The following is a 25,470-nucleotide window of genomic DNA, read 5'->3' as shown; positions in this document are numbered from 1 at the left end:
TTTACAAAGTCTCTTTATCGTTACACAGACATCTTTAGCACGTCAATTTCAGCATGCCAAAACCCCTTATCTGATCTGGGAGTTGTCTGAAGGAACCATTACATAGGCAGTTCTCAGCCATACTGGACTTCCTGGTTTGTCTGGAGACTAAGTTATGTGACTCCTTCAGGAAAAGCAAGCAACTCAAGTAACAGTCCTGACGATTTACAAAATGTCGCTTCAGAGCCTGCTTGCCATCACTGGGGAATTCACAACAGATACAATGAATCTGGGGAATCTTTCACTACATTGTCCCTCATAACTTGGGATTATATTATGTATGTTCTTTTCTCTTTCTCAAATGTTATATGAATCTTAGAAAGCATTCAGTGGACATTGCCCACTGATGTTCTGTTGGGCCACTGTTAAGCATCACTTAGTTCTGTTTGGGGTCAGATGGCTGCAGGATTTTTCTTCACTTCTGTAATTTAAAAGTTTTGCCAGATGTTCCCAGATGTAAACAAAGTATGGCTGTAAGGTTAGTCAAGAAGTTACAATGCACTGGGCATGGTGAGACATGCCTTTGACCCAGAGAGAGGAGGCGAATCTCTGTTAGTTCGAGGCCAGCCTGGTTTACAAAGAGGGTTTTTGGATAGCCAGGGCTACACAGAGAAACCCAGTCTTGAAAAAACCAAAAAAAAGGGGGGGGGGAGGGATGAGGAAGTTACAACACACTCCGACAAAGCCACTTGCAAACATCCAGCTTGTAGGTGTTTTTGTGAAAGAATTGAGGAAAGGAGACCGGTGTTCCCCCTTCCTTAAAGGGGAGACAGTTGTGTATGTTACGGCAGAGAGGAGAGCTTTGTGACAAAAGCTGGAGCCACTAGCGGTAACACCTTCCTTTTGTTCCTTCTGACCACTGCTCAGCCCCACCCCCACTCTGGAGGAAGTCTGTGCCTGGGCGCAGTCATTTGACAACCTAATGGTCACTCCAGCTGGAAGAAACGCATTCCGGGAATTCCTTCGAACAGAATTCAGTGAAGAAAACATGCTTTTCTGGATGGCCTGTGAGGAGCTGAAAAGGGAAGCTAATCAGAGCACGATTGAGGAGAAAGCCAAGATAATATATGAAGACTACATTTCTATTCTCTCTCCTAAAGAGGTGTGTGTCTGCAAATGTCTCCTTAGAGCCATCACTAAATTGGCTGCTTCCGTGTTTGGTCACGTGCTGCTTGAACAAGTAGCGATATTCCAAAACACAGCCATGGGCTCCTCCCAGTCATGTCGTTCAGATTCAGGGGACCCTGGAAAAAACATCCATGATTCACACCAGCTTTGTAGCAGAGGGGTCCAGACCCTCACACTGACACGCATTTCCTTTCCTTTGCTTTCTGTTTTGTGGCCCTAAGGATAAGCCCAGGGCTGGGTAAATACTCTCCAGCCTTTACGTTGTTTAAAAACACAATGCCCTATAAACACTCATTTAAATAAGATTATCCTACTATTGTGAGTAAAGTTTTTCCTGGGGTGTTTCTAGTTACAGCATTGCCGTCAGTGCTGAAACTGTGAAGGTTTTCCCCAAGATATCTTCTTAACATCACACACACACACACACACACACACACACACACACACACAAAAGAAAGAGCCATAGGACTGAGATTATGCAGGTTCCCACCTCTTAGCATTTGTTTCTTCATATCTTCTGTCCTGAAAGTTGGGTTGTTCTTTAATTCAGGTGCCTTGTATCACTAATTACACAATCAATATTATTATCTCCTGCTGTGTTCTGCTAAGACTGTGGTTAATAAGGTAGAGCTTCTCTTCTGTGGTCAGGGACCTCACAAAGGCAGGAAGACCCATGAGCATCCATGGTGTGATGATGGCCCAGCATCCTCAGGGTAGAATGAATCATAGGAAGACAAGATGGAGATAGACAACGGATAATGAAAAGGAACTTGCCAGAAGCACAGGAAATGAGGTCATCCTGGGGCTAGGACCAGCGAAGCCAAGGGTGGAAGTGTTATGGTAAATGGGCAGTGAGCATGGCAGTGTGTGGGGCCAGCAAACCATCAGAGCTGTGGTGGACAACAGCAGACCTAGAAAAGGGGGGTTCTTCAAGGCAGCTGTACAATGAGGCTCCTTTTGTACCTTGGTTTAGAAGTAAAATTTTTTAGTTTTCTGCAGGAAAAACTACCATCTTGGTCCTCTGACAGGACTCCCCTCTAGACAGTGTTGTGGCATACTATAAGGATCTTCTAGTGGACTTCATCAGGAGAGAAAAGGTTGTCCCACACAGAAGAAACAAAACAAGACCACTGGAGCTCCTTCCTTCTTTAAATCCCACGTGGTTCCAACACCTTTTCAGCTGCATAGTAAGATAGAGCTGGAAATTACAGGAAACAAATGACCATGGGCTCAAAAGCCTAACCTTGGGACTGGTACACTTTGGACTTTATCCTGAGAGAAGTCAACAAACCAGAGCAAGGCACAGTTTAATATCAGGATGAAGTTTGCTCTTTAGAAAGAGTCCCTTGGTCAAATCACAGAATATGTTGGGAGAGGTGGTGGGCAGACTCCAGAAGGCAAGCCGGGAAGCTGTGACCCAAATCCAGCAACACCAGGCATGGCGGAGGGGAAGGAGGCAGACAAATGTGTCAAGGAAGTAGGAGAGTGGTGCACACCTGTAATCAGAACACCTGGGACACAAGTTCAAGGTCACAGAGTGAAACTGTCCAGAAGAGAGGCGAGGGAAAGAGAGAAATAGAGGGAATGGGGAGGGCACTTAGAAAGAGAAGCAAAATGAGAGATACACAGGGCACTAAATTGGGGGAATAGGTGGTTCCATTGAAAGAGCTTGCTAGTTTTCAAGCACTTTATTTATTAGGAATTCACACTTTGCTTACTCTAGATACTGTCCCACTATAGATAGTGTCTATACTATCTATAGATAGTGTGACAGTTGGGATAGTGAAAGAGAGTTATCAGCTCGGGATGCCCAAGGCCAAGTTCTCAGCACAAAGGAGATTTGTTTGCCCCAGAGGGACAGAAAGTAGGGATAAGGGACAAAGACAGGGGGAGAAGGGAAGGAAAGAGGGAAAGAGGAAAGGAGTATCTGTCCTGGAGGACAAAGGACTGCCTCTGGACAGACAGGAGATAGCCATGGCCCATAGGAAAATGGCTGTCTATAAGATGAGATGTTTAATTTTAACTGGGCATGGTAATTTGGTGAGCCAAAGTGGGCTTTTGATTGCTGGACTTCAATGCTTTGGTAGCTGGACCTTGGTAGTCAGCCTCAGGAGGAGGAAGTGGTCAAATAAAGGAATGGGTCCTGGAGGCCAGCTTCAGGAATGTAGATTTTAGCAAGGCAGCAGAAATAGAGGAGAGGGGCAAGGCCTGCCAGAGCCACATGTTCAAGTGAGCTAGAGTCCCTTCAGATAGAAATCTGGATGTCACTCAGACCCTGTGATTTAGGCACTTCATGTTACAGATACCTTCCTGTTGGCCTGGAATGGCACCAGGAACCTACGCCCAGTTTCTAGCTGGGCGGGAGCCTACAGCTCCCAGGTTTGTGCCTTCATTAGCAGGATAAGTCCGTGCATGCCACCATCTATCTTCAAAGGCCATCTCACACTCATTTAAAAGAAGCAAAGCAGTGTGTGGTTTTCTAAAGCAGCCAGAGTTCTTACAACTTGTGAGTTCCTTACAACTTGTGAGAAATACAAAGCATGGCCTCTCACTATGACCTACCGAGTCTTCTGGCACTGGGCCAGCAATCTGTTCCACAGTCCTTCTGGGGCCACTGGGGCCACTGAAGTCCCGGAGTTCCCTTCCCTCACCTGTTAGTTTCTCTCAGCAGTTCAGACTTTTGGAAGATCTTGTTTGGTTTGATAAAACAAGTATGGGCGTTGGGGTGGACTTCCAAGAGAAGTAATAAATGCAACTGCTGCTTCTGTCCACAGGTCAGTTTGGACTCCCGTGTACGGGAGGGCATCAACAGAAACATGGTGGATCCATCCCAACACATATTCGATGATGCTCAACTTCAGATTTACACCCTAATGCACAGAGACTCCTATCCCCGGTTCATGAACTCCACAGTCTACAAAGACCTGCTGAAGTCCTTAGCTGAGAGATCAGGTGAAGCATAGGTGGTGTCCAGCATACTTATCATTAATAAGTCCAGAAAATAACTCACGGGCCACATCCAGCACAGGAAATCTAGAGGTAGATGTTCTCTGCTAGAGAGATTCTTGGACTGTTGTAGCAACAAATTCTTCCTCCGCAGAGAGCTATAGACTCACAGTATAACTGCAGCAACCTTTAGTAATACTTGTCAGGAAGAAAAGGGATATGACAGCCTTACAAAGACAATGTGCTCACACTCACAGTGACAGTAGCATGTTCTCAAGGGGAGGGCACACACTAGCCTCTGCTCTGCCTGCAGCTCAGACACAGAGCAAATGGGGACACTTTTGTTTTGCATGAGTTAATACCCTGTTACACTCTGAAGAAAAGGTATTCAGGTTTTTTCCAACTAACCCTTCCTTCAGTCTGAATACTTCACTTAGCACCATGCCAGGATCGGAAGTCACATTTCATGAAGATGTAACTATTCCTTGTAAAAACGGCAACCGAGTGCATCTGCTATGGTGGTGAACATACCACACACCGTGCTCCAGGTGGGTCAGTCTCAGGTATTTGGGAAGAAAAGCAATGCTTAAGTGATTCTTCATTCAGAAAGGATGACCATATTATCTACCAACCTGAAGAATGACTTTTCAAGTTCATAGCTTGTCATATTCACAAAGCTTCAAATAAGCATATTTTAATTTTTTTATTGAAAGAAATGTGAATATTTTCACTCTGAAAAATAAAACATAAAAGTTTTCTCTCAATCTTGAATTATTTCATATGGGATTACTGGGGAACATGGATCTTGTAAGGATCTTTCACCTCCCAGATGAGTATTCTGTCTTTACATGCCAGGATTTCTTTCTTTTTTTTAAATCACGGCTAATAGAATGATTTCATAGTTTACAGATAAAAGTGGCTATAGACCTAAGCCACTGTCTTAGTTAGGGTTTCTATTGCTGCAGCTAAACACCATGACCAAAAAGCAAGTTGGAGAGGAAATGGTTTATTTGGCTTCTACATCCATATTGCTGTTCATCACTGAAGGAAGTCAGGACAGGAATTCAAACAGAGCAGGATCCTGAGGCAGGAGCTGAGGTAGAGGCCGTGGAGGGGTGCTGTTCACTAGCTTGCTTCACTTGACTCGCTCAGCCTGCTTTCTTATAGACAGCCTAGGGATGTCCTCACCCACAATGGGCTGGACCCTCCCCATTGATCACTAATTGAAAAAATGCCTTACAGCTGGCTCTCATGGAAGCATTTCTTCAACTAAGACTCCTTCCTCTCTGATGACTCTAGCTTGTGTCAAGTTAACACACAAAACCAGCCAGTACAGCCACCCTGATGAATTCCATGTCTGCAATAGATGGGAAATATAACAAACTGGACGTATTTCAGGAGCAGGTTAGACATTTAATTTATAAGGACCACACCAGCTCCAGTCCTTATCAGGAGTCTTGGCCTCCCCTTTGCCTGGTCCTGCAGCAGCCTGACTGGCTTTATTACTCAGCTCAACCCCAAATAGAAACCCCTTTCCCTCACTCTCAACAAGCCATCTCACCTCTAACTTTCCATGAAGATTGTCCCTCACTTCTTACACTGTCCATGAACCCATGAATATGCAAGGGCCAATCAGTACACCTCCCTCCGTACATCTCAGAAAATGATCTACCATTTTGTACCTTTCTGGTGCCAGTGCCTTGCATATGCTTCCGATCCCATTTCTTCCAACCATTATTTTTACTGAACAGAGGTTGTCATAGTTAGGGTTTCCATTGCTGTGAAGTAACACCATGACCATGGCAACTCTTATAAAGGAAAAACATTTAATTGGGGCTGGCTTACAGTTTCTGAGGTTTAGTCTGTTATCATCATGGTGTGACAATGTGATATGTAGGCAACAAGAAGTGGTCTGAGACACTGAGCATGGCTTCAAGATATATGAGACCTCCAAGCCCGCCTCCACAGTGACACACTTCCTCCAACAAGGCCACACCTCCTAGTAGTGCCACTCCCTTTGGGGGTCATTTTCTTTCAAAGCTCCACAGAGGCTATAACTGTGGGTCTCCAAAGGGTTACATGCCAATGGCACCTACAATTACTGCCAGAAGTCCTAGAAAGGTGCAAACACAGCTTAAAGAATTTTAAAAGTTACATAAAGACTTTGGCAGAAGTCTCACCTGAGTTTAATCCAGAACAAGAGTGTGATGTCCTACCAACAGTAACTACAAGTGGAGAAGGTATTTGAGTGACTACACAGTTAAGACATGGAAAGTGTGAGATAATTGCAAGGCATATAAAAAGACACTAGGGGAGATCATTTGTGTGGAGGGACCTGATTGGTCAAGAGTCTAGGATTAGGGTTGAGTGTGATGGCACATACCTGCAATCCCATCACTCATGAGGCTGGAACAGGATTAGCTATACAGAGAGACTCTGCATTAACTATTACAGCACAGATTTTAGGCTAGAGGACTGGTCAGGGGTTTTCAGCAACAGACATTTGAGACTCCCTGGAGAGGATGGGAAGAGAGATGAGTCTCAAAGAAGATCTGGAAGAATTGCCTCAATATATGTAAGAAGGAAGTGGGGACATGCAGGAAGGCATAAAGACAGATGTCTCAAGCAGAGGGAAGCAGCATTTCCTAGGGGTAAGTCAAGCTTTTTCCACTCTCTCACACCATCATCCTCACCTGGGTTCTTCCCCACATTGTAGACTTACCCCATTCCCAGGTAAGAACAAGCCTGTGTCCAATGGCACAGTTGACACTTGCTCCTTCCTCACTAGATGTTCACAATAGTCCCCTTCTACCTCCACCTCGTGTTCCCATTCATACTCACACGGAAGGAGCTCAGACTGTTCCAAGAAGGCTTCTGTGGCTCTAAAGCACATCCTTTCCCATCAGCCTCTTACAGCGTAGGTGATTCTTTCCTCTGTCTTCTATGGGTCTGACAGTACAGTCCCTGCATCCTTCCCCATTCCACTGTGGGCAGCAGAACACAGTAACCAAGCACAAGGGCTCCTAGTCAACATCTCCCAACTCCACAGGCAGGTCAGTGATGGTGGATAGTAAACATTCTTGAGCTTGTTTCCTCCTTGGTAGGACTGGAAATAATAATAATAATGGCACTCTATAAGGACTTAGACAAATCCACAAAGATCACAATAAATATTTACAAGATGCTCATCATTGCTATCAGCCAGAGCCCCTGAAATTTGAGTTTTGGCTTACTTTCCCCTGATGTCTTCCTATTTACTTAAAATGCACTGAATGTCTACCAAATCAGGGTCTGATCTTAAATGCCTCCTGAAATTAAGTGAGCTTCTATTTGGACATCTGATATATCTCATAGATGAGTGATACTCACCCTGTTTTAATCTTGACTCAAGGCCCCACTGCTTTCTAATCTCCGATGCCTACTACACACAATCCAGCCAGTCTTCTGAGTTTTCAGTTAGTGCTAACATTGGGTCATCTTGTGAAGGCAATACAGACTCCATCTTAGGGAAGGGCTGCCATCTTAGACCACCTGCTGTACTCAGTTCCAGGAAGGACCTCAGAAATGTGCCATGACAACTCGAACAGATACAGGGCAGTATGCTTCTGCAGACATTCTGTCTGCAGTTTATGGCCCTTGAAGATATTTAGATAATCCTACTGAGCAGCCCAGATAATTCTGCTCAGCAAGTTGTTGTTCCCCACCAAAAGTCCAACCCAATAGTTTCAAATGTGGTTTCATTCCAAAAGTCTAGACCAATAGTTTCAAAAAATCACCTTGCCCCATATCCCTTCTACCCAATCCAAAGATGCCAAAGCATGTAATTCCTGGCTTGCAGTTTTTTTCTATAAAAGCTCTCTACCCCTGGGCCCACTACCACCAGGTTTCCCTCCATCTGCCATTTGGTGGCCCAGGTTCAAACCTAACAATAAAAGGACCTTTATGTGCTTGCATAGGAAACTGGCTCCTTGGTGATCTCTGGGGGTTTCGAAAAATGGGTACAACAATCTCTTCTTGTGTATTCTCCCCAAGGCCATGAGGGATACCTAAACATTTCTCATATCTCTTTTGTCCCTTCCTTTCTCTGACCCAGCACTTCTCACTGTGTCACTGTTAAGAAGAACCCCTCAACTGGGTGGTAGTGGTGCATGCCTTTAATCCCAGCACTCAGGAGGCAGAGACAGGTGGATCTCAGTTTAAGGCCAGCCTGGTCTCAGGACAGCCAGGGTTACACAGGGATACCCTGTCTTGAAAAAGCAAAAAGAAAAGCCCCACAACTACTATACTGTGTCAACTCATGGCTGCTAAGAAAAGAAAAAGACAGGTAACTGTCCGTAGACAGTATTCTGTCTGGGGCAGGAAGCAAGGTGGTTCTTTGTTCAGATGGCTTCTCTGGTTAACTCTACCAAATATTTAAAGAACTGATGTCACTTTCTTCTGAATTTTCTAAGCAATCAACAAAGAAAGGACATCTTTATGACATCAGAATTATTCTGATACCAATCAGAAAAAGTAGTGTACAAAAGCAAAACTTAGAATCCAACAATTGGGAGACAGAGGAAGAAGGATTTCCATGAATTTGAGGCTGGCCAGGGCTTTGGCAGCAAGTCTCTTTCTCAAAAATTAAAAGCATACACACATACACACACACCACACCACACACACATAACGCACACATAGATACATACAAATACATGCACATACATACACACAGCACACCACATAGAGGGGTATACAGTCCAAAACATTAGGGAAACACAACACCAGGCAACCAGACCAGGAGCTGACTGGTCACATTTGGTCAGCACAGAAACAGATAGAGAACAGCAAGTGGAGTAATACTGGAAAATCTCAAAGCCCACCAACAGTGACATACTTCCTCCAGGGAGGCTTCATGTCCTAAGAGTTCCATAACCTCTACAAGCTGTCATCCAAGCATTAAAATACCTGAACCCATGGGTGACATTTCTCACGCAAACCACCCCACACATTAAGAGAATAAAACAGTTGGGCATGGGTGCCTGCCTTTAATCCCAGAACTCAGGAAGCAGAAGCTGGTGGCTCTCTGTGAGTTCAAAGACAGCCTGGTCTACAGAGTCAGTTTGAGGCCAAGCTGGAGCTACATAGTGAGATTGTGTCTCAACAAAAAACCTGCCATCAAACTAGAAGCAGAAAGAAATTATCTGAACATAATCAGCACAGCTCATAGCCAGCATTATTCTTAGCACTAGAAAGCTGAGCACTCATCTAAGACTAGGAAAAATATAATACAACAATCTATCTCTGTTCAATACTCAGCAACTGATCACCTGTGTTTCCTAAATGCGAACCTAATAAGGGAAACAGGTGCCTTAAATAAACTACCTCTAATAAGGCTTGTCTCAGATAAAAATTAAGCAGAGTACTAAGGCCAGATCTACCTCAGATAAATGTCACATGTCTCCATCTGGGCAGGTCAGATCTACCTCAGACAAGTGTCAACTCCAAAATAAAATAATAATAATTCTTTTTCTCTAAGCTTTTTTTATGTCAACAGTATCTTGTCAAACAGAAGGTTCCTAGCCACAGCACAGATGGACAGCTGCAGAACAAGAGGATGGCAGAACATCATTCCAGGACCTCCCCACCATCATCCCAGGACTTCACAAGCTACCCTCCCCATTTCCCCCAAGAGCCAACCAACGCCCACTATTCAGCCGGAAGCAGTCATTGAGAGAAACTTTGCCCCGTACCCACTCAACCACATTTTTTTTTTCTTTTTTAAAGAAAAAGAGTCAGGGATGATGGATTCACAACACGCCCCCATGGTTGGGCATGTTTGCACATGCCCAGCGGACCTGGATACGTCTGCCCAGCCAGTTCCAGGTCAAAATAGCCATTTCCAGGTCAAGGCATCTTGCGTGACCAGAATCCGTGACTTTGCATGTTTGCATAAGAGCACCCAATGCAGCCATGTGATCTACGTGCATGCATGGAGTTACATCAACCTGTGCATGCCCAGCCTTTATAAGCTGGCGCCATATTCCCAGCTGCCACCTTCTTCTTCTTCTTCTTCTTCTTCTTCTTCTTCTTCTTCTTCTTCTTCTTCTTCTTCTTCTTCTTCTTCTTCTTCTTCTTCTTCTTCTCCTTCTCCTTCTCCTTCTCCTTCTCCTTCTCCTTCTCCTTCTCCTCCTCCTCCTCCTCCTCCTCCTCCTCCTCCTCCTCCTCCTCCTCCTTCTCCTTCTTCTTCACACATGTGTCTTTCCCACAGGCCTGGGCACTCATCTGTCCCTTTCATCTTAATAAAACTCTTGTTAGTGGATTTTGTCGTGTTTCATGATATTTCCTCACAAAGTAAGATCGCCGCAAAATAACTAACACAAAGGACCCCAAATAGATGAAGCAACCAAAAAGAATAAATAAATAAAAATAAACAAAGCTGGGGCACAGGACTTTGATTTCAAAGACAAATAACAGTAATTAAAACATTACACAAGCATAAATACATACATATGACCAATGGAACAGAAGAAAATATATAGAAATGTACAGCCACGCATACAAAGTCACCTGATCCTCAAGAAAGATATCTCATTTATTATAGAGAGTGTATTAGTCAGGGTTCTCTAGAGTAACAGAATTTATAGAATGAATCTCTCTATATAGAAAGGGGCTATGTTAGAATGACTTACAGGTTAGCCAGGTGGTGGTAGCATGCACCTTTAGTCAGGAGGCAGAGGCAGATGGATCTCTGTGAATTTGAGGCCAGTCTGATCTACAGAGTGAGTTCCAGGACAGCCAAGACTATTACACAGAGAAATCCTGTTTGGAAAAAGCAAACAAACCTACCAGCATGACTTACAGGCTGTGATCCAGCTAATCCAAGAATCCTGTAGTTGTTCAGTCCGTGAGCCTGAATATCTCAGCTGTTCTTCAGTATGCACTGGAATCCTGAAAAAGTAGGCTCTAATGGCAGCAAAAAACAGACTTGCCAGCAAGGTGAGAGCAAGGAGGCAAAGAGCAAAATCTTCCTTCTTTCATGTCCTTATACAGGTTTCCAGCAGAAGGTACTGGCCCAGATTAGCTCTGGATTAAAGGTGTGTCTTCCAACCTCAAAGAGCCTATTAGAAGTAGATATTCTTACCTCAAATTAAGCAGAAATCCCTCAAAGGTGTGCCCTCTATATTTTAGTTTTAGTTAATTCCAGATGTATAGTCAAGTTAACAACCAAAAATAGCCATCACATGGAGATGGTCTCTATAACAGATGTGCTTGTAAAACTGAAGTTGCTGATAAAAATGCACTCTAATTTTACACTATGCACAAAACCCAATTCAAAATGATAAAAGATTTACACACTAAGATCCCAAGCTGTAAATTACCTAGATGAAAATACAGCAGAACTGTCCCCAGACCTCAGCATTGGTGATGGGTTTTGAAGATGGCACCAAAGCAGTAGCCACCAAAACAAAAATGTAGAAGTGGGAGTACATGAGAATCAAATACTTCCTGTCTACACAGGAAATGGTCCACAGGAGAGAAAGCTGCCTATGGAATGGGAGAGCCTGCTTAGAAACCATGCATCTGGCTTTGAGAGATGGCTCAGAGGTTAAGAGCACTGGCTGTTCTTCCAGAGATCCTGAGTTCAATTCCCAGCAACCGCATGGTGGCTCACAACCATCTGTAATGAGTACTGGTGCCCTATTCTGGCCTGCAGGCAGAACACTGTATACATAATAAATAAATAAATAAATAAATAAATAAATAAATAAATAAATAAATAAATAAATAAATAAATCTTTTAAAAAAAGGAAAAGAAACTATGCATCTGCCAAGGGCATAATACTAAACATATAGAAATGACTAAGTGTGTAAGACTATAATCTGCACAAGTGTGAGGACCTAAATTCTAATTCTCAGCAGCAATAAGAAGCCTAGTCAGTCATGTAAGCCCATAAACCCAGCACTGAGGGACATAAGGGTGCACCCGGAAGTTTGTAGGCTAGTCAGACTAGCCAAAAACTCAAGCCTCTGTTCAGTGAGAGGCCCTAATACAAGGCAATAAGGTGGAAAGTGATGGAAAGAGATCTCTCTCTCTCTCTCTTTCTCTCTCTCTCGGGAGTTCCAGTGGGCTTTTATTGAGATAAATTAACAAAAAAAATAAGCAAGATTTTACCAACCATCTTTTCTGAACCATGTATAAACTGTGAAGACTCAGATCCTAGACATATACATACAACGTAACACATCCCGACAAAAACATACCCCCCACCAGAACATTTGCCAATTAAACAGAAATCCAACTTTCCCTTTCCCCAAAAAGTTTTCAAAATTTTAAGTTCCCACTTTTCAAAGTGGAACTGGTCCCTTGTGACTAGGGACATTACAATTTTCTTATTTTTACTGAATAAAAATTGTAATTTTTTTCTAATTTGTTTTGCTTCAAATAAGGGAAGTGACGTTGTTTTCTTCAGGCATCCTTCCCAAGAAACACTGGTTAAAATACAGCAGCCTGTCTCTTTAACCCAGACCCACCCCTCCCTTACCCTGCCCAGCTTTGTCTACTGGAGATTTAAATATACTTCTGTTGGAGTCTGTCAGCTGTGGAGGGGCGGAGTCTAGGCCAGGCCAGCTCCCTCTGACCTATACCAGCTACAACCCTTAACTCTTTATTCCAAAGATGAGTTTTTACATCAGAGAAGAAAATAGATTTGCTTTGGGAGTCTTGAATATAAAGTAGAACTACAAACTCACCAAAGTCCACATAAATTCACCCCAAAGCTGGCTTACTTCGCCTCCCATGAGGCCAATAATTTTGCCTGACAAAGGTACTTGATACAAAAATCATTCCATAGTAAAAATTTTAAAGATACACAGAAAGTTGGAAAAAAAATGTACCCAATTAAAATAACATGGCTTAATTCCCAAGAACTCTTTTTATCTTTTTGTTGCTCATTTGAAGGTCAGGGGTGTGGCTAAAGGCAGTTTCCCATGAGCTTCCGAGCTCCCAAAGTGTTTCTAAATCCTTAGTGCAGACTCCCTCCCTTTTGGGACACAGTGTCAGTCCCCCCCCCCCCCCCCCCCGCGCCATTAAAAAAATAAACCAAATCAAACAATCAGAATGAGATGTTTTGTTTCCAACACTTGATTTCACTAAAGCTTTGTGCTGGGCTCTGTTCTCACTGAACACGACGGTGTCCAACACAATGCATGTGGCCAAGGAAAGATGCCCTCGCCTCATTCTGAAGATGAATTATGACAACCACCCACCCCACCCCACCACTCTGGGCCAACCCAGGATTATGATGCTGGTACCCATTTGGAAATAATTTACAACTAGTTAGGCTCTCCTTCCAGGAAAAATCATTTTCTGGTAAATGTATTCCATTCCTAATGGAAAGTTTCGTTCACCTTCAGAACGCAAAGGAAGAGAAAACAAAATAGGCCCTGAGGCAGCAAGGTGTGTAACAGCTTACAACTTATTACACATATGACCAGAAGCTAAAACCACTGAGGTGGACATAGTCTGAATATTAAAAATGGGCTGCAGTTCTCTCATCCAAATGAACTACTGGAAAAAACAAAACCATTACTTTAAAAATTACTGGAAAGAACCTGAAAGACAGTTTCCAATAGTAGCAACATTTCTTATTACGAAGGACTTAAAAAAAAAACCCAAAACCAGGCTTTGACCCGGTCAGTAGGGCATCTTCCCAGTACCAGCTCATGTGAGCTAAGCACTTCACCCACCATGGCCTCTCCAGTGTCCCGCGGTGGTGCCAGCTAGTCCATGTTCCACAACTCATCAGAGGCTGTATTCAGTAATGCTCTCCATGTGGAGCCTGTGCTTTAAGAGGGACCTGTAGGCATGTGACACCTGGCAGAGAAAGACATTTTTCATTCACCTCTGGCCTCCAGAGTGCACACACCTGTAGGTGGACTTTTCTATGTTCTGGAATCCACTCACAAATATCCACTCTGAGACTTAATATCAATTATAAATGCTCGACCAATAACTTGTTACTAGCTAAAACTTACATTTTAAATTAACCCATATTTCTTATCTATTCTCTGCTACATAGCAGTACCCTCTTTCAACATGACATGTCCATCTTGCTTCCCTTTGCATGCCTCGTGACTTTCAAGACTCCACCCTTCTTCCTCCCAGCATTCTCTCTGCCCCCAAAGTCCTGCCTACCCATCGGCCAATCCGCTTTTTATTAACAATGAGAGCAACACATTTTCACAGTGTACAAGGTTTCTCCCTTCTTGTCTAAATATAAAAGGAAAGTTTTAACTTTAACATAGTAAAACTATATATAACAAAAACAGTTATCAAGTAAGAATTATAGTTACAATATCTAGTCTATTTGTATTTGGCAAAATTAGAGAAAATACTCTAATCTATCTCATCTTTATGAGTCTAAAGTTTTATACCTAATTTACTCTTTATCATAACTAAGAAAAACTGTAAGTTTACTTATTTAGTCTTTAACTCTATCAAAACCCCCAGAAGGGTGAAATGTTACCTAAAGACAAGGGACATCTGGCTGCCTGGATAATCACCCAAAGTTCTTCTGTAATATTGGGGCATCCAACTTTGGCCTACAGGCCTGGTATATCTGACAGACATTTTTGAGAATTTTGAAGGATTGTCCTGCTTTGTCTTGGCAAAGTTTGGCAGTCATTTTCTTTTGTGTCCTGCTGGTCCAGTTTGGACAGTAACTGTCAACAATTGAGGCAAGGACAGTTTCTTTGCCCAAATGGCTAGCTTTTGCCATAAAGAAAACAAACTCCATACAGAATTTTTTCAGTGCCCATCCTCCTCTCTGAAGTAAACTGGTGCTGTCAGTAGCAGATATGTCTCACTATCATGAAAATCCTCAGGTTATTAAACATATTAAATGCCATATTTTATAGGTCTTTGAAGTGTTTGAAGACCATCTGTCTATCTAAATATATCTATGGATGACCTTGAAATCATACCTAACATGACTGTAAGTTTCACTATTAAAGATGACTATTAATCTGTATTTCTTAATTATACGTTAAATTTTTAAATGAGTTGCATAAGCACATTATCCCAAATAAGAATAGAATTATGCATACATATAACAAAATTAACTTTAAATTTGTATCAATAAACCAAAATCCATACCAATGTAAAATATTTTGAGATTAGTAATTGTCTTTTTGTATTAGATTCAATAATCTACCCTTTTACTTCATCATTTCTATATCATATCCCCCTTTTTTCTTTTAGAAAGAGATCTTTGAATTTAACTCCATTGTCTAGATTTTTTTTTTATGACTATGACCAATAACAACTTCTAACTAACCCCCCTAAACAATGACAAACATCCATAATCTATTGAATAACAAAAATCCACCCATATCCCATTTCTTGGGAATATGGGCATCAGTCTCTAGACTACTTCCTGTTGTCTGTGGGCACTGGTATCTTTGGAGGAACCTTGATATTCTCCTGAAAAAAATCAGGATAATTATTAGGTCCTGACTGAAATAGTTTGTGAGGTGGAACCGTCTCAGCCAGCAACCTTGAAGCTGTTATGGATGTAGAATTCTGAGGAGACTTTAAAAGAGGCATTTTGAGATGCTGGATCACCTCTGCCATCTGTTTTTATTGGTGTGTGGTCTCCTTGTTCTGAGAATACATAACTCTTAAAGGTAACATACATATCTGCATTAATACAAGTATAGACTGTGCATTGTACACAAGTCAGTCAAAGGTGATTGTTTTGTTTTATATTGGAGCAGGTAAAATACACATCACGTGTCTTGTTTTTCTTCTAGGTTTATTTCTTTATGTTTGTAGCCAGAATTTTCAGAGGGTCTTCCCCAATCAAGCCTGATCCACATCAAATTGAAATTAATCCACAGCCTCTCATTTCCTGTGGAAATAAAAGCAGAACCTAGGCCGGGCAGTGGTGGCACACGCCTTTAATCCCAGCACTCAGGAGGCAGAGGCAGGAGGATCTTTGTGAGTTTGAGGCCAGCCTGGTCTACAAAGTGAGATCCAGGAAAGGCGCAAAGCTACACAGAGAAACCCTGTCTCGAAAAACCAAAAAAAAAAAAAAAGAGAGAGATTTACAATACGCCCCCAAGTCTGGTGGACCTAGAGACTTCCACCTAGTCATTTCTGGGTCAAAATAGCCATTTCCAGGTCAAAACATCTTGCATGAACAGGACCCTCGTGGCTTTGCATGGCTGCATAAAGTGCACAGCACAACCATGTGATCTATGCGCATGTGTGGAGAAGCCACATGGGCCTGTGTGCGCAGGTGCGGCCCCGCCTTTATAAGCCGGTGCCATATTCCCGGCTCCTCTCTTTAATCATGTGTTTCCACAGGTCTGTCACCTCTGTCTCTTTTTCCTAATTTAATAAAACTCTTGTTAGTGGATTCTGTCATGTTTCATGACATTTCCTCGCAGGGTAAGAGTGCCGCAAATAACTAACAGAACCTCTTCTCCAAAATAACATATCTTTTGACTTCCATTTTGAAGTCAAGATATTTTAAAAAGATAATAGGTTGGTTTAATTCAACAGTTTTTATGATCCAATGTGTCTTAGCAGTTGTCATTCCTTTATCAGCAATCAGAAAATTCAAGGCAACACAGTAATATACAGAATCCAGACTCTGTATTTCCCATCTTTACATGGCTTTTCTTTTATATTATTTACTCCCTTTTTAAGGATTTTAGTTTATTACTTTAAAACACACACAGTGGGCTGGAGAGATGGCTCAGCCATTAAAGGCTAGGCTCACAACCAAAAATAAAACACACACACAGACAGACAGACAGATAGATAGGTAGATAAATTGATTGATTGATTGATTGATTGATTGTCTGTATCTTTTTTCTTTCCTCTCCCAAGCCTTTGTACATTTGTAAGCACACTGTAACCCATTAAGAGTTTTTTTTCTGTCTGGATTTGTCTTTATTGAGCATCTATAACCTTTTCTGTATGCATGAATAAAACCCCAAACCCACCATGCAGTATGCTGGCAGAGCTCACGCTGGAGACTCAAGCCCATAGACAGCAGCTGGGAGATGCCTCACTGTACCACAGCCCATAGGGGAGACTGTGACTCATGACATGCTGGTAGCTGCCAGGAGATGCATCTCTGTAATGCAGCAGGCATGAGTGACACAAGACTAGGAAGCTGAGTTTGTATTCGCTTTTGTGTGTTTAGAACCTTTTTAAAGCTCTCAGATCTTATGTGGATGAGGTACCAGACGTTTGGGTGCCATATGTAGGAAGACTTTTCTGTGTCTCAGCAGCCACTCACAAATAACCATTCTGAAACTTAATATTAATTATAAATGCCTGACTGATAGCTCAGGCTTGTTACTAACTAGCTATTACATTTTTTTAATTAACCCATATTTCTTATCTACCCCGTGCCACATGGTGGTACCTTCTTTCAACATGGCACATCTTGCTTCCCTCTGCATCTGCTTTCAACTCCAAAGACTCTGCCCTTCTTCCCAACATTCTCTCAGCCCTGAAAATCCTGACTCGCTATCTACCAATCAGCTTTTTATTAACAATGAGAGCAATACATTTTCACAGTGTGCAGAAGGATTATTCCACATCACACAACCAAGCACCCTCATGTATACACACACACACACACACACGTGTGTGTGTGTGTGTGTGTGTGTGTGTGTGTGTGTGTGTGTGTGTATGCATACATACACTGTAACAGGACCCCAGACCTTAGCACAACAGACTCCATGATGGAAGTATCATTTGGGCCATAAAACTCAGCACTAAAATGAAAAAATACACCTAATCTATTAAAGTCCATAGTTGGAAAAGTCTCTAAATGTACTAACCTAGCTTTTTGGCTTCTGTAGTTCTGCTTCCAGCTAACTGTTCTTGTTAACTAAAGTATGTCAACCCAGAACATGATTCTGCTTAAAAGCTCACCGAGAAAGGCTCTGTGCTATGCTGGGATCACAAATACCCAGTGTAGTTGTGGCTAGCAAATGAAGACTTTCTATCAGCTTAAACCCATGTCCAAGCAGTCTTCTTTAGTGGACATCTCACAATAACGCATATGTGTATGTGTATGCATACACATTATATATAACTCCATAACACAATAGCAAGTAAAGCACCTGGCTAAAAATGGGTCAAGAAGAAAAAAGGGTCAAACATTTGAATAATCATCTCCAAAACTGAACAAATAAACAGAAGCTCATTATCATTAATCAGAACTGTAAGCATCTCACATCTAGAAGGATGAGCAGCTGTCAGAAAAATAAAAAACAGTCAAGTGCCAAAAGCGAGGCTTGTAATCCAAGCACTCAGATGCTGAGACAGGAGGATAATGAATTTCAGGCCAGCCTGAACTACAAAGTCAAACCTTCTCTGAAAATACACAAACAAAAGAAAGTAACCAGGCGGTGGTAGAGCACACCTTTAATCCAGAGCTTGGGAGGCAGAGCCAGGCAGATCTCTGTAAGTCTGAGGCCAGTCTGGTCTACAGAGCAAGATACAGGACGAGATTCTGGGACAAATGTAGGAGATGGTATAATCTGTTCATTGCTGGAGAATATTGGAAAACATCACTAGAATTACTCAAAATTAAAAGTAGAATCACTATTATTATAGAAGCCAACAATCTTATTTCTAAATGTTTATCCAAAAGGAATAAAATTAGCATCTCAAAAAGAAATACAAACTTCCAATTACTACATTACTATCACAAGAGTTAAGCTGTGAAATAAATATTCAGTGGTGGTGTAGTGGAAAAAGAAAATGTGGTCTGTAACACACACTCTCACACACACACACACACACATACACAAACACACACACACATACATACACGAAGGGAGAGGGGGAGATGGGGAGTATTCATGCCTAGAAAAGGAAATTCTGCGATATATGATGATGGGTGAAACCCAAGGATATAACTTTGAGTGAAACAAGAGAGTCCTGTGGCAGGGGAGCAGAGGGCCTCCAGAGGCATCATGATAAATTATAAGGAAGTTGACAGGAAAGCTGGGAACCCTTCTCCATCAGAGCTATACAACAAACAGAGCACATGCCAGAAAAGCCCACACTCCAAACATGGGAGAAAATGTGTGCTGTGTAAACGGCCTGTACAGACTCACCACTGTCACTGAGCCCTGTTAGTGTCTCAGGCCTGGTGCTGCCCTCTCTTTAGTAACTGTCTCTCTTTCTGCCACTATCCAAGAGTTCCTGGTCCAGTCTGTCTCTGGACCCAAGAATCTGCATGTCTCAGAGGGTGCCCTCCAGATGTAAGCCACACCTGTAACTTCTGCTAAGACAGCTAGCAGGTAAAATGTCTCTCAATTCGTAAAAATATGACTTTAAAAAACAAACTAACAAAATACCTGAGCGTATTCCTTTCCTTATTTCTTTAATAAGGGTACCCATCTTACCAGCCAACCTATTCCTTCCTTCTGCTCTGCCTTTTACTTTTCCCAGAGTACTGGAAAATGCTGGGCAAGCTCCAATGGACAGCAGGCTGGCACCAACTCCAACCTCTCACTTTTTACCTTTTCCTCCCTTGATGCTTATGGTGCTTCATGGCCAATGGCCAAGGATGCACTTGGACCCTCTTCCGTGCCCTACTGGAGTGATGGCTGAGTTCATGCTAGGTTTGTGCTGAGGCAATAAATTATGTTGTTCAGTGGCAGCCAGGTTAGGAGACAGCTGCTAGGCAAGGTCTATGTTTAGACTGGGAGGCCTGCATGGATCCATGGGCTTGGCTGACACCAAGTAATGCTTAGAGGATGTGTGTAGGGCCGAGAACCTGCCGGAGACTATTGCAATGGAAATAAGTGGACTTGCACATACATAGATCTGCTTGATGACCACAAGAAGATGTCGACTGGGTTGACTGAAGATGGCAGCAACCAAGTGGGCAACCAAAACACAAGAAGACAGCCATGATGGTGCTGATAAAAACAGTGATGGCACGTGGTTGCTACAGGTAAACAGCAAATCCAGCCGCTGGGTCCCCTTCCAACACCACCACATTTCCAGACTTCCTATACTGCAGGACATTTGCTTACCTTCATCTTCTCTTCTTTCTTGTCCTTGTTTTTTAATCTTCCTTTGGCCTTCCAGGACGCCAGGGTATGATGGGCCTGGGCCAGGACTACTATAGTAGTGATGGCAGCTCTCACCCATGCCATTCTGTTGGGAGCACAGATGTCCTTGTGTCCACAGATCACCAGGGGAACCAGGAGTGTTAAGCAACAGGGTTGTCTTTTCAAAAGAAAAGGTGAAAACCCTATTTTTCTACCCAGAAGGCTGGGAATTAGAGGTGATTAACAGCCTGGTGATCATCAATATCTGAAGGGCCAGGCCATATCAAGCTCTCACAACCAGGACTGTGGATACCTAATAGCCTAAATGACCTTTACATTATCTGTATAGCCAGGGGGCTCCTGCAAGCTCCTACATCCAGGACCAGAGGTGGCTAATAGCCCAAATGACCTCTACACTTCTGTATGACCAAGACCATGACAGAGTCTTCCCTAGGCCCTTAAGATAATGCAAGTAGCTTATCTCTAGAATTCATTTTCTTGGAAGAAATGATATGTACTTGGAGTTTCTATGCAATCATGCCTCCTTGTGCACTAGGAATTTATTACACCAGGAAACTTTTTTTCCAATTTGTATTGTTTAAATATGCTTGCAACAAACTGCCTGGCATCAGACTCTGGAAAATATTGATCCGGCCTAAGACAGGCTGAACTTAATTTTCCTTCTTGCCTTTTTGCTGGTCATTTTGCTTCTGGTCATGATGCTTGCAGAGATCCCACAGCCTTCTCTCACCTGAGGTAACATCCTCAGAGATCGACTGGTGTATGTTGGGATTGGGAATGGACAGATGCTACACCAAGACTGACAGTTGACTCGGCCCCGACACCCACAGGTTCCTTACACCACCACTGGCTGTCCTAGAGCACCAAGTCCTGGCTGCAGTGGGGATGTGAGAGCTATACCCCTGTCTCAGTGGGATAGGAAGACTGTAGCCCTGGCATGGCCGGCTGGCTGGGAAGCCCCATCCACCCTGGTGCACGGCTAAGTGGATGAGGGAGAGTCTGAGGATTCAGACAGTGGGCTCTCTCTGTCTCTGTCTCTTCTCTTCTCTTCTCTTCTCTCTCTCTCTCTCTCTCTCTCTCTCTCTCTCTCTCTCTCTCTCTCTCTCTCTCTCTGGCTCCCAATGGACTGAGTTCCAATATTCCCTGTGCTATATGCTTTACTTCTGCTTCCCATATCAAAGCTGTGTGTGAACTCTCCCTTTTTGTGTACTGTAAGCAATCTCATTTCTGATGGGAAGGATTTAGGCCCTAGGATAATAAGCCATTCCTTTGAGTATGAGGGGAGGGGCGAGGTGTTCTAGCACATTTCCATTTTAACCTGGATGGTAATCTGACACAAAAGCCAGAACCATTTACACAAGAAAACCTTTTCTCTGAGCCAAGCTACCTAAAAACTCTGATCCACCTCCACCCCACCCCACCCCACCCTAGGCTGTTTAGGAGAGGGATTAAGAACATAAATAGCATCAGAGATACTCAGAACAGGAGCTTGCATCCCAATTCCAGACATAGTTCTGGAAGAGAGAGAAAGCAAACAATTGGTTCAAACCCTGGCTGGGGTAATGATGGTCAGAGTGTTCAAACCAGTGTTTCTGCATCTTACGGTCACATGAAGACTTACCAAAGGATGGGAAGCCTCCTGGCTTCAATGCTGCAGATCTCCTTGAGGACTCAGCCAGTTTTAAAGCAGAGCGCCATGTTCCCGGTTCTCTCTCTTCTCTCTCCTCTTCTCCACGCACGTGTCTCTCCCACAGGCCTGCGCACTCTCTGTCCCTTTATCTCTAATAAACTCTTATAAGCGGATTCTGTCCTGTTTCGTGACATTTCCTTGCAGGGTAAGAACACAACGCAGCTAAATAACATTTTGGTGCCGAAACCAAGTGGGCGCTTCCGAGCACCCTGCGCCTGGAAACCCGCGAACTGGGTAATCTGCTCCATACGCGACAGACCGCTCTCCATTCGCCTGAACCACATCCAAATTGCATCCAACACCGCTTTCTTCGATTGGTGAGTTCCCCCATTTTTCGGCCAGTGTAAACGGTTTCCTGAATCTGTGAGAACGACTGTTGATCGTCCGGTGCCTCACACGTATTCTTGAGACCTGGGGAACCCCCGGCCATGGTCAGCCCCTATCGCAGGCTTAACTTTTCTAGCCGTCTCCCACGTCTGCAGCCTGAGATATTTCTCACGTTGGGGCCACCATCATGGTGCGTCCTAGGAGCCACGTGGGGTCGACGGGTTCATCCCCTCGACGGAGGGGCAAATGCCATCCGGATTCCCAGGGAATCCTTTCCCTCACCGTGGAGGGGGACACTGCTTCTGGCTGACGAGTGAGGAGCAGCTTGCTCCCGGTATCCGCCCTTGACCTTGGGGACGCCTGGGGTCTTGGCTCCGGATCACGTTTATTTTTTATTTTTTTTATTATTTTTCTGCCTCTCCGCTGCAGACATGGGAAACAAGGCTTCCAACCCTGTTAGTCCTTCCTCTCTGTTAGGCTGTCTTGTTGAAACTTTAAAACCTCTCAGTTTAATGCCTTACATAAAGATTTCTAAGCTAACTCCTCTATGTTCAAAAAAGTGGCCAAAGTATGCTTTAGAAAATAACAAAAAATGGCCGCCGAGCGGCTCCTTGGATCCCAATATTTTACGGGGGCTTTCTAATCACTGTCGGCATTCAGGCAAATGGAAAGAGTTGCTTTCTTCTTTCTCAATGCTAAACTGTCTCTTCTCGTTTCCTTCTCTCCTGCTCATATGCTCCTAGCTATACGCAAACCAGAGGATTCTCTGACTCCGGAATCTCTGACTCTAGATCTTGCTAAAGAACCAATGATTAAAATTCATGTTCCATCCTCTCTCTCTAACAGAACTCTCTCAGATAGAAAGTAAGCTGGGTTCTTATACATCTAATTCTGCTTCCTTTATTAAACAGTTTCAATATATAACTCAATCTTATAGTCTCACGTTTCATGACTTCCTGAGGAGCTCAGACAAGTATGGGAGCAGGCTAGGACTCATGCAGATGAAATTCATCAAACTAACCTTTCACACCCCCCAGGAGCTGAGGCGGTTCCTGACCAAGAACCACACTGGGACTACAACACCCAGAGTGGCTGTCTAGCCAGAGATAGGTTTATTACCTGTCTCCTGACAGGCCTCCGTAAGGCTGCCCTAAAACCAGTAAATAATTCAGGATAAGGATGAAAATCCGTCTCTTGTTCCCCAGACCTTCCCGACTAAAACTTAAGCATCTGGAGAGCAAGGCTCCTGACCCCACAGGCGAAAGAGTCATCTGTGGCATTTAAGGTGTGCCAGGGAAGAGATAAAAGCCCAAAAACAAAATTGCCAAGTGCTGGCACTCGCTGACTTCCAAAAGCTGTTGGGTCCCTGTTTTAAATGAGGAAAAGGCCACGGGCTACCGAATGCCCTGCCAGGCCATCAACAGCCTTGTTAAAAGTGCCGCCTAGAAAGACAAAGAGTCAGTTGACTGCCCCCAGGCACCAAGATGCATGGGTACATCAAGCTAAGACCTCCAACAGACCTAGGCTTGGCTACAGACATGGCAGGGAACCCAGAACGCAGCAGGGAAGCGATCCATTTCTTTCCTTCTGGACACCAGAGCCATTGACTCAGTCCTAGGAGTTTTGGGATGCCACCTCCTTTCTTGTCGGGTACAGAGGACAGCCTTACCTGCCTCATCAGGCACCACTCAATTGTATTTTCAGAGGCATCCCTCTAACACACACATTCTTAGTTAGTGGTGCCCTTCAAAGTAATTCTTGTAACCCCCACAGCTGCTAAACTCGAGGGCTTTCCTCACTGGGTCCACCTGTCTCACCTAAAACCTTTTATCTCACCTCCATCCCAGAAAAATCTCTCTTCATATACAGTGAAACAAACAGGGCCTCTCACTCTCAAGCTCCAGAGGACATCAGGATCCACTGCCTTGTCACCAATTCCAGAGTAATAAGGTATCACCCCTTCCTTTCCCAACCAGGGCCACACAGAGCCGGAGGCAAAAAGGACCATCAAAAATATCCAGGCGGTAAGGAATAATGTAACACAACAATTTATCATTGTTCAATACTCAACAACTGATCACCTGTGTTTCCTAAGTGCTAACCTAATAAGGAAAACAGGTGCCTTAAATAAACTACCTCTAATAAGGCTTGTCTCAGATAGAAATTAAGCAGAGTACTAAGACCAGATCTACCTCAGGTAAATGTCACATGCCTCTATCTGGGCAGGCCAAATCTACCTCAGACAAATGCCAACTCCAAAATAAAATAATAATGATTCTTTCTCTCTAAGCTCTTTCTATGTCAACAGTATCTTGTTAAACAGAAGGTCCCCAGCAGCAGCAGGAGAGGTCCCCAACCACAGCACGGATGGACAGCTACAGAACGAGGAGACAGCAGACCGTCATTCCAGGATGTCCACCATCATCCCAGGACTTCACAAGATACCCCTCACCCCCCCCAAGAGCCAACCAATGCCCACTATTCAGCTGGAAGCAGTCTTTGAGAGAAACGTCGCCCCCATACCCAGTCAACCACAATTTTTTTCTTTTTTTAAAAAGGAAAGAGTCTGGAATGAAGGGTTCACAACACACCCCCACGGTCGCATATACCAGGCGGACACTTCCACCTAGCCAATTCCAGGTCAGGATAGGCATTTCCGGGTCAGGGCGTCTCTCGTAACCAGGATACCCGGCGGATCTGGACACCTCCGCCTAGTAAGTTCCAGGTCAAGATAGCCATTTCCGGGTCAAGGCATCTCGCGTAACCAGGATCCGTGACGTTACATGGCCACGTAAGCGAGCAAAATGACCATGTGATCTACGCAGACGCGTGGAGTAGTGATGTGATCTGACCATGCCCCCAGCCGGTTTTAAAGCAGAGCGCCATGTTCCCGGTTCTCTCTCTTCTCTCTCCTCTTCTCCATGCACGTGTCTCTCGCACAGGCCTGCACACTCTCTATCCCTTTATCTCTAATAAACTCTTATAAGCGGATTCTGTCGTGTTTCGTGACACTTCCTTGCAGGGTAAGAACACAACGCAGCTAAATAACTAACAGATGCCTCCTTCATTCTAAAGGCCCTCTGTACTTGTCTTTCCTACGAATGTCATAGAAACCCTTGGACTTCTTGCTATCATGCATCTTTGAGAATAGGAATGCTGGAGAGATGGCTCAGCAGTTAAGAACATTGTTCTTGCAGAGGACTCAGGTTCAGTTCCCAGCATTCACACGGTGGCTAACAACCATC

General features: G+C 43.7%; 1 protein-coding gene across 4 annotated transcripts in view; it reads left to right on the top strand.

Annotated features, from left to right (window-relative positions):
• Rgs20 (regulator of G protein signaling 20) overlaps nucleotides 1-4,872 on the top strand; it is a 130,648-nt gene extending 125,776 nt beyond the window's left edge. For all 4 annotated transcript variants that reach the window (XM_028893660.2, XM_028893655.2, XM_028893657.2 and 1 more), the window contains 2 exons: nucleotides 907-1,141; nucleotides 3,942-4,872. In XM_028893660.2, coding sequence (XP_028749493.1) covers nucleotides 907-1,141; nucleotides 3,942-4,130 — 424 coding nt within the window. In that variant the 3' untranslated portion in view covers nucleotides 4,131-4,872. The remainder of the gene's footprint in view (nucleotides 1-906; nucleotides 1,142-3,941) is intronic.
• The last annotated feature ends 20,598 nt before the right edge of the window (nucleotides 4,873-25,470 follow it).

This window comes from Peromyscus leucopus, chromosome 2, assembly GCF_004664715.2.
Source record: "Peromyscus leucopus breed LL Stock chromosome 2, UCI_PerLeu_2.1, whole genome shotgun sequence".
NCBI classification, from domain to species: Eukaryota; Metazoa; Chordata; class Mammalia; order Rodentia; family Cricetidae; genus Peromyscus; species Peromyscus leucopus.
The sequence above is the reverse complement of the archived record's forward strand: the minus strand, read 5'-3'. Positions and strand labels throughout refer to the sequence as shown.